General features: G+C 59.3%; 1 protein-coding gene across 7 annotated transcripts; it reads right to left on the bottom strand.

Annotated features, from left to right (window-relative positions):
- Positions 1–1663: 1663 nt before the first annotated feature.
- SPATA19 (spermatogenesis associated 19) lies at positions 1664–7870 on the bottom strand. 7 transcript variants are annotated; one of them, XM_066981110.1, is made up of 8 exons: positions 7712–7870; positions 7582–7617; positions 7245–7409; positions 6881–6960; positions 6712–6789; positions 6414–6471; positions 6171–6365; positions 5924–6067 (listed from the first exon to the last, which is right to left on the bottom strand). In XM_066981110.1, exons 1-7 carry the CDS (start codon positions 7787–7789, stop codon positions 6174–6176), a joined length of 687 nt encoding a protein of 228 aa, XP_066837211.1. In that variant the 5' UTR covers positions 7790–7870; the 3' UTR covers positions 5924–6067; positions 6171–6173. The 7 variants fall into 7 exon arrangements, with proteins under 7 accessions (XP_047919396.1, XP_066837211.1, XP_047919398.1 ...); XM_048063441.2 differs by having other exon boundaries at positions 6171–6328; positions 6377–6471; positions 7712–7869; XM_048063439.2 differs by lacking the exon at positions 5924–6067 and adding an exon at positions 1664–1929 and having other exon boundaries at positions 6171–6471.
- Positions 7871–8867: the final 997 nt, after the last annotated feature.

The following is an 8867-nucleotide window of genomic DNA, read 5'->3' as shown; positions in this document are numbered from 1 at the left end:
GACAGATAGGACTGAGTATCTCTGCAGGTAATGCATGTCCCACTAACCATGAGCAATCCCAGTACCCAAACGTTTCTGCTGGTGGGGATCCGGGGCTGCGAGCTGGTGCCAAATGGTCCACTCTCATCCCGAGGAAGCCCGGTGCTTGGCTGGATCAAAACAAAGAGGTCTGAGCGTCAAGAGCTCTGAAACAGAGAGGGGAAGAAGGAGAAGGAGAGCTCGACGGGCCTTGCACACGTGTATGGGTTGTGTTTGAGGTGCAGTATCGCAGCCCGTCCCTGCACCGCCACGCAGCTGGCACCGCGCCGGCCTCGCGTGTTGCCGCTGGTGAGCGTAAGGGCAGCTCTGATATACATAAATCAACATATTACTCATTTTCGAGCATTGCAGCCTGACAGCTGTTACATGAGCACATTGTTAAGAACTGTCAGGCAGTGATACATGGTGTCTTTTACAACATATGTTGACTTTTATCTGACGTTGTTCCATAATTAGCCCCAGGGAGCAGGAATCTGGGCATCCGGCTGGCTGTGTGATCCCGGCTGACCTTTGCTGTGGGGGGCAGAAGAGCTTCGAGCTGGGGCTGGGGAGGATGGAGGGGGATGAAGGAGGAGCACCGATCCACGTGGTCCCCGTGGGCTTGCATCCACAGCCCAGGGACAGAGCAGCACCATCCCCTTTTGGGTTCCTGAGTGTTTCAGAGCTGTCACGAGAGGGGCCCCGCGAGGCTTGTGAGCTTTCCTTCAGGATGGAGCCCTGAATTTCAGGCTTAAAACAGGGCCGTGATCAGAGGTATGGGGTGAGGAGGGGTCCCAGTGTCCTTCCCCAAGGGACAAGTGTGTAGAGGGAAGGGGACAGTGCAGTGAGGGAGTGAGTCCTGGTGGGGAGAGCAGATAAAGGAAGGAGCAGATGGTGGAGTTAATGAACGGAAAGGATAGATGGATGGACAAAAAGGCATTTTTGTCGCAACGGATGGTCGCACTTCGATTGGGATGAGGACAAATGTGCCAGCGATGCTCCCCACGGAGGGTGGGCTCCCAGCCAGCTGCAGGGCAGGTGAGGAGCAGGACATCCCCACCAGGTGGGAGAGGGCTCTGTCTGCTGCTGGCGTTACAGCCCTGCCCTGCCTCTCCCATCGGTCCAAAAGCTGAGCGATGGCAAAGCAGGGAGCACCCCGGTGCTCCAGAACCAGCTACAGATCACTCCCTTAACTCCTGTGGCTCTGATGCTCACACACACGTAACACCTCTTTGTCTCTGGAGCCCAAAAAGCAGGGGCAGGGGGCAGAGGGACAGATGCCAGGAGCAACCACGGAGCCTTTGGAGCCCCTGGGCTGTGCATGCCTTGGTGCATCCTGCTCATCCCATCTTCTCTGCAATATTCCCAGGCTCCTGCTCCATCGAAACAAGCGCCAGGCTGCTCAGAGGACTTCGCTCTCTCCAAGGCAGCGCTGAGCTTTGGGGCTTCAGCCTGGAAGTGGAGAAACCCATTGGGACTGCTCGGTTAGCAGGGGGAACCCATCGGACTCCAGGAGCCCCCCAAATGCCTGGCTTGTTTTCCCATCCTCACTGCAGCTTCCTGAGCTTGAAAAACAGGAGAGGAAAATAAATCAATAGGACGCAAAGATAAATACGCTTTTTAGTGCTTGCGTGTTGCAGCTGATTTGTCCTGCCATGCTGTGGCGGCTGCATAATTCATGAAGTCCCCGGTAACATGCAAAGTGGGGGTCTGCGGGCACCCAGCTCCTGCTCCATGCTCCTGGCACAGCCACAGCTCCTGCTTCTGGAGGCGGGGAGGGGGGTCCCAGTCCTGCTTGGGACAGGGACTTGTTTAGGGTGTCCCTGTGCCGCTGCCCTGCTGGCTCCTGGCCTCTCCATGCTGTTCACCGCCTGCCCTTGGGCTTGCTTGCTGCAGTTTTGATCCCAGCACCTGCAAAGTGAAAGAGCTGGCAGGTATCCCCAGCAGAAGGGTGAGCTCAGGACAGTCGCTGACCCAGCAGAACGCCTTCACGTGGGCCCAGGTGTGGTGAAACCAGGGGACTGGGGCTGCCGCAGCAGGGACAGGAAGGTGTCAGCCTTTAGACATCGCACCCGTCGTGGGGATCCCACCTCCTCCCCACCGAGCCACCACTGATGGGTTTTATCTGAGGATCTGGGATTTTAAAGGGGGAGATTTCAGAGGCGTTTCCTTCCAGTCTTTGAAACAAACACAGCAGCGAAGGAGAGCACAGAGCTAAGACCTTGATGCAAGAGAAGGGCAGAAACCGACCTGCTTTTGTGGGAGATTAGGGGAAACCTAGTTTCATCTTAAGCCACCAAAGGCTTCTAAAAGCCCCAAAGAATAGACTGTGCAACTCCAAAGAGCCTCTCAGGGCTTAGCTAAGAAAAGTCAATTTAAAGTTCAGGTGCAGCCTACTTAGCTAAAGGGCTGAGCTCTGCAGAAAGCAGAGCTTTTGGGTGCCCTGCGCGGAGCTGCACCACGCTGCAGACCTGCTCTGCTCCCCCACGAGCAAACACCGTCCTCCATCACACCAGGCACTATTCTAAACAGCACCAACTTTTCTGCTTGGAAAATATTTCATTGCTCATCTTTGCATCGTGAAGGAGTCAGGAAAGCAACCCAGGGGTGATCCGTGCCCTCGGTGGGGCAGCTCCAGCGTGCGCACAGGCTGTCCAGTAAGGACACATGGCGAAAAGGCAAACCAGAGGAAAAGAAAATAAGACTCAAAATAATCAAGAGCCTGCTAGAGAGCGGGGCGGGAAATCAGAGCACAAACACCAAATACATCTGCGAGGCGCAGGGGAAATTTTTAATCTTCAAAATTGGCAAAAGATTTGAGATAGCTGGAGAACAATCATCGTCCCCTTCGTGCCTGCAGGAAGTGACAGACTTTGCACAAACCACTTCCCTTCCCTCTGATCTGGCAAAGCTGCTGCCAGCCTGTGGAGGAGACCAGCAGCTAGCCCCCAAACCCAACCCCAGATAGATATATATATATATTAAGGAGCAGAGGGCGCTAGGAAGGGGCAGTGCAATGGGATGGGGTCCAGCTGTGCCTGCCCTGAGCTCAGTTTCTGATTTCTGGGGCAGGGAAACCACAGCCCCACACCAGGGCAACGATGAGAAGAGAGAGAGAGCACCCCTCCAAAAGCAGGGGATGCGTTTCCCCACCGGGTTAGATGTCACGAAATGGGGAGGGGTTTAAAACCAGCACCTTCGTGCTGCCGAGCCTCCGAGGCAGCGTCGCCCTGAGATTCACACCAGCCCTGGATGAAGCTGGAATATTAATGCGCAGGAGGACGGCGTCTGCCTTGGCCAGGCACCGGCTCTGCGCGGGAGATACCAGGAGCTCAATTTGTGTTTGCCTGAGCCAAGATGAAAATCTAATTAAACATGGCGTTGGGGCTTGGAGGAGCCGGGGATGGGGCTGGAATATAAAGCGCGGCTGCCACCCGCAGATCAGAGGGCAATATTAATAAACCCACGGAGGGGGACCGGAGGATCAGCTGGTAATATTGATAAATGTAAAGCAAAGACAAAGCAGCCGGGGAATATTGGATGGTAATGCTGATAAAAATGCTACAGGGACTGCCTCGACAACAGGCTGCTGATAGCCCTGCCTGCTTCCCGGGGTGGGGAACAGCATCAGGCATCTGGCACCCCTGCAGCAACGTGTGGTGGGGATTTCTGCTGGATTTAGCCCCTGGAAGGGCCAGGGCTGAAGGAGGAGTCGAGGGCAGAGGGTTTCACCCTGCAGCTGCTGCTCTGCAGGCTGAGAGCCTCCTGGCCTTGCCCATCACCTTTCACCCGATCCTGAGTGTGCAAGAGGGATGTTTGTTCCCTCGCAGCCTCAGTGGTGCTCAGGGATGCGGGGGACGGCGTGGCGGCATGCACAGGTTGCTCCCTGGGGATGTGTGCGCTAAGGGGGAGAGCACTGCGCGGGGAAGGGGCCCCAGCTCTCGTGGCAGGGCTGGTGGTTGCATCTGACATCGTGTACAGCCCTTTTGGTCTCCTCAGGAGGAACAAGTGAAGCTGTATGGGAGGCGCCAGACACGGAAATTCAACATAAAGCTGCAAGGGACCTCCCTCACCCACTGCCTCAATTCGTCCCGCGGTGTCCTCACACCCCATTGCTCCCATTTTGCAGCAGGGAAGAGCGAGGCAGGGAGCGCTGGAGGAGAGCGGGGGCTGCACAGACCCTAACCCTAAGGGCAGGACCCTAACCCTAACCCTAACCCTAACCCTAACCCCACCCAAACACAGCTGGGCTCCCCTGCAGGAGTTCCCAGGGCCCCTGGGGAGGGGCAGTGGCCACCAGCGACCCAAGCGTCCCCCACCTCCCTGCAGCCTCTGCTGGGGACACCAAGCACCCAGAGCCCTGCTCTCACCACCCCCTCTTGCCTCCCCCCCCTGCAGCACACCCCAGCCGGGCGATCAGGAGGAGCCCCCGAGCGCACTTTGAATCCCAGGCTGTGCGTTTCGGAGCTGCCAGAGCGATGATTTAAACATGAAGTCAGAGCAGGAACGGCGCTGTCAGAGCCGCAGCGCTCGCTCCGATCGATGGCTCCCCGAGGGGCTGCGACGTGCCTGCGCTCGGAGGCACCTGCAGACACGGCGCCTCCTCCGGAGCAGCCCCTCGGCTCCACGAGACCTCTTCCTCCCTTTGCTCTGCTAGGCAAGACCCTTGGACAAGAGCCCGAGGAGGAGAAGGAGGAGAAGGAGGAGGAGGAGGAGAAGGAAGGGGAGAAAGAGGAGGAGGAGGAGGGAAAGGAGGAGAAGAAGAAGGAGGAGGATGCATGGTGCTGGCGATGGGAGGAGAAGAGACAAACCTGTTACCTGGCTGCAAAAAGGGGACCTTCAGACTCTGGAAGTGCCCCAATTCATGGCTCATCGCAGCCAGGGCACCTTCTCTGTGCCCCCCTGGCTCCAGGCTCAGTTCCTGCACCCACGGAGGCGCCGCAGAGCCCAGACCCCTCCCAGGCAGCCCGAGCTCTCCTCGCCGCCTTGAAAGGCATTTTGTCCTGCTGAGGGACAACGTGTGACCCCGGGGCACCTGCGCGTTCCCCAGCCCCACCAGCACAGCTGAGCTGACCCCGTAACGTTGGGGGTGCCAAGCTCGGGGGTCCCACACACCTCGATGCTCCTCAGCCACAGGGAGCCCCTGCCCCAGCTGTCACCCCACTGTACTGAAACCCCTGACCCACGAGCACCTCAATTAGCTCCTCCAGCATCACTTAGCTCCATAAATGCCTCGGTCACGGCTGAAAAACCTCGTATTTGCTGGTTGTTTCCCTCTAATTCCTTGCAACTCCTTTCCCCTGGAGTACAGGTGCAAGTGGGCGCGTTGGTTCCCCTCCTCCTTCCCGCAGGGCTTAATCAGGCATGGAGCAAAGCTTGATTAGAGCTCCTTAATGACCCCATCAACCCCCTCCCACGGGCAGGAGGAAGGCAGCCAGCGAGGGGGATGCTTGTGGCCTTCCCCTGCCTCCCGGTGAGCAGAGGGCTGAGCAGGAAAGGCAGCACCCCGAGCTGGGTGCTGCACCGCCCCGAGCACCCACCAAACACACCGAGGCGTAAAAAGTTGGGGCATCCTCCCAGAGAGCAACCCGCCCCTCAAATCCATCGTTGCAGGGAGGCTGGGGGGACACAGAGGGACCTGGTGCCGTGGGGACAGCAAGGATGGTGAAGGGAAAAGGGGTGGATGGACCGGCGCAGCCCCTCCGTCCCGGCTCCGCAGCAGGATAACCCATGGCCAGCGATGCTGTAGGAGGCCTCCCACGGAGATGCCTCTTTTTTTTTTTTCCCCTCTCCCATCCCCTCCTTGTCATCTCACCGCCACCACGCCGGCACCGCCGCCTTGTGGCACGGCCACCAGGAGGGCTGGAGGCCCCGCGGCACCGGCCACCAGCCCTGGACGTGGCACCTGGACACAGCAGGCGCAGCCCAGCCGGTGCACGCAGCCTTTTATTTTTTTTGGGGGGGGAGCCACATCTGGGCAAGCCAGCACCGCGGAGGTGACAAAAAGGTCCAAATGCAGCCAGGGAAGGGGAGCGGGGAGAGCGGCGACCTGCAGGGAGAAGCGGAGAGCCGTAAGGGAAGAGGTGGCAGCAGCTGGGGCAGGGGCACGGGGGGTGCTGGGGGAGGCGAGCAGTGGGGCAGGGCTCGCTTACCTCCTAGTCCTCGCTGGGAAGCTGGACCTGGCTCTTGGTGTCCAGCGTGGAGTCCATCACGGGGTCCATCATGGGGTCCATCACGGAGTCCATCCCGGTGTCTGTCCCCGTGTCCGTCTCGGTGTCCAGCCCAGTGTCCGTCCCGGTGTCCATCACAGTGTCTGTCATGGCCTCCATCCCGGTGCCCTTCACAGCTTCTGTCACAGCCTCTGTCACGGCCTCCATCACGGTGTCCTTCACAGCCTCCATCACGGCCTCCATCACGGTGTCCGGCATGCCTTGGAGCAGCACCTGGGACACGCTGCGGCGAGCAGAGGTTACGGGGCAGGGGGCACAGGACCCCACCAGGATCGGGCACCCCCTTTCTCCTTGCAGGGAGCCAGGGTTTGATGCCCTCCTGCTTTTAATTCCTGGCTGACAAAATGACAGCAAGGTGAAAGGGATCTGGGCCTCTCCCCTACTGAGGGACCAAAAGCCACAAACGTGGGGGGTCTCTGGGCAAAGGGAGCCCCCCCAAAAATCCACGCCAAGAGGACCTCACCCGTTTTCAGTTTGCTCCTTCCTGTCCTCCACCAGATCACCCTCCAGCAGGCTCGAGACGCGATGGACACGGGTCTGGCTGCAAAAATCTCTCCTCATATGCTGCCCCAGCCACCGCTGCCCCCAGCACCCCATCCCGGTGGTGTCCTGTGCCCCCCCCAGGGCTTTACCTCCACCTCAAGTACTGGACCTTCATCCTGTCCTCCACAAGGACCTGCCCGGGTGCCTGCACCCCACGGTCAGCATCACCCTGGGGAAAGTGGAGGGGGGGCAAGTTAACCACGGCAGCAGGTCCTCGGGGTGGGTGGGACAGGGGATGGAGGGACCCTGGGGTGGGAAGGGGGGGTGAGGAAACCTCCCCTGGGCCCCGTTGGCATGGGCACAGGGTGGCTGAAGCCTGCTGCCTCTGAGGGTGCAGGCAGGAGGGTTTCCTACCTTAGGGAATGTTGGGATTCAGGCGGCCCCCCCAGGGCCCCCCATCCCGACACCCCAGAGGGGTTTATTGGGGTCCCAGGTGTTGCCAAGGGTGCTGACCTGGGGGCTTGGACCATCGGCTTGCTGGGAGGCTGGGGGAGCCGCTGCAGGCTCTGCCTGGGGCTCTGCCTGGGGCTCTGCCCGTGGCTCTCCTTGGGGCTCTGCCCGGGGCTCTGCCCAGATTTCCAGCACCCTCTGGAACAGCCTGGAGAGCAGCTCTTCACCCTGCGAAGGGAGCAAAGCTGCAGGCTGGCTGTGGGTGCACCAAGGGTTGCATCCCGACACGCAGTGCTGGCTCGGTCCTCAAAAAAATGCCCTGGACGTAAAGTCCAGGCTCCCCCGCGCCCCTGCGGGCATTCTCCTGCCTCGTCTTCGCCTTGCGCAGACACCAACTGACCGTGGCCAACGCGTCCACCTCCACCACGGGGCCATCCTGGAAGAGGGGAACCCGGCGAGCCCCGGGACTCACCCAGGGACCAAACGTGCCCCAAGAGCCAGGGCCACAGCCCCCGCCGCCCCCTGCTTACCGGTGCGCTGTCGGTGGGGATGTGCACGCCGGTGCCTTTCCGTGCCGCGATGTACGCCAGCCACAGGGACACGATCATCCTGGGCACCCTGCCCCGGGGCAGCCCCTGGCACCGCCGGCACCCCCGGATTGTTGGGTCAGAGCCGGAACCAGCACCAGGGGGCTCCCGGAGCAACGGGGAGAATGGGTGGGGGGGCCCAATCCTGCCACGCTCAGCACAAAGCTGCCATTGCCCCGAGCTGCAGCATCGCTTGGAGGGGGTGGCAGAGAGCAAACCTCTCGCCCCACCAGCAATCTGCCCTGAAGAACTCATGAAACAGGGCTGGAGATTGGGGAGAAGCACCTCCACCCCATCACACCCCTGTGGCTGTGGGATTGAGGGCACCCGAGGGAATTCAAGCCTTGGCACCCACCCGACTCCCTGACCCCAAGGGACAAGCATCCCCCCTAGACCCCAAGGGACAAGCATCCCCCCGCCCCCCCGGCAACAACCCCAGAGCAGCCCGTCTGCTCCCAAGAGCCCCAACCCAACTCAATGACGTCAAACGGACTTTATTATTATTTTTTTTTTTTTAGCAAATGTTTATTTATATCAAAATACAAAACATTTCTGAAGCAGGGTAATGTTACATGAGGAGCAAGTTAATCAGTTCCAAAACCCATCATTCTCCTACAGAATGGCTAGTTGTACGTAACATTGCAACACCGCCATAATTTCTTAAGTGGGTACATTAGAGGAGAAAACAAACAAAAAAAATAAAAGAAGTCAATCTATGAACATGCAATGTTACCGGCAATAAATTGTTAAGTACCCAGCAGGCCTTAAAATCCCAGCAGGTGGAGACCGAGGGACCAGCTACTTCCAGTAAGGCAGGGCTTCAAGCTATTCTCTTCCACTTTTGGTTGGCTTGTCGGCATTTACTTGGGAGCCAACACCAGTCCAGGAGCCAGAGGGGCCGGTTTGCCTTGGCAGAGCAGGTTTATTGCTTAGAGCTATCAAAGCAGACGCTCGGGGCCACCCCCAGCAGCAGGCTGGCTCCGGGAGGTCTGCGTTGGCCAAGCTGGAAGATGTAAAAACCCCCCCGAGGCAGGCGGGGAGGACAGCGAGGAGGTCTCATTTCCCTGCCCAGGGCAGGTTAGCACCCGATTGGAAGAAG

Source organism: Anser cygnoides, chromosome 21 (assembly GCF_040182565.1).
Source record: "Anser cygnoides isolate HZ-2024a breed goose chromosome 21, Taihu_goose_T2T_genome, whole genome shotgun sequence".
Lineage (NCBI taxonomy): Eukaryota > Metazoa > Chordata > Aves > Anseriformes > Anatidae > Anser > Anser cygnoides.
This window is presented reverse-complemented; position numbering and strand designations above follow the sequence as displayed.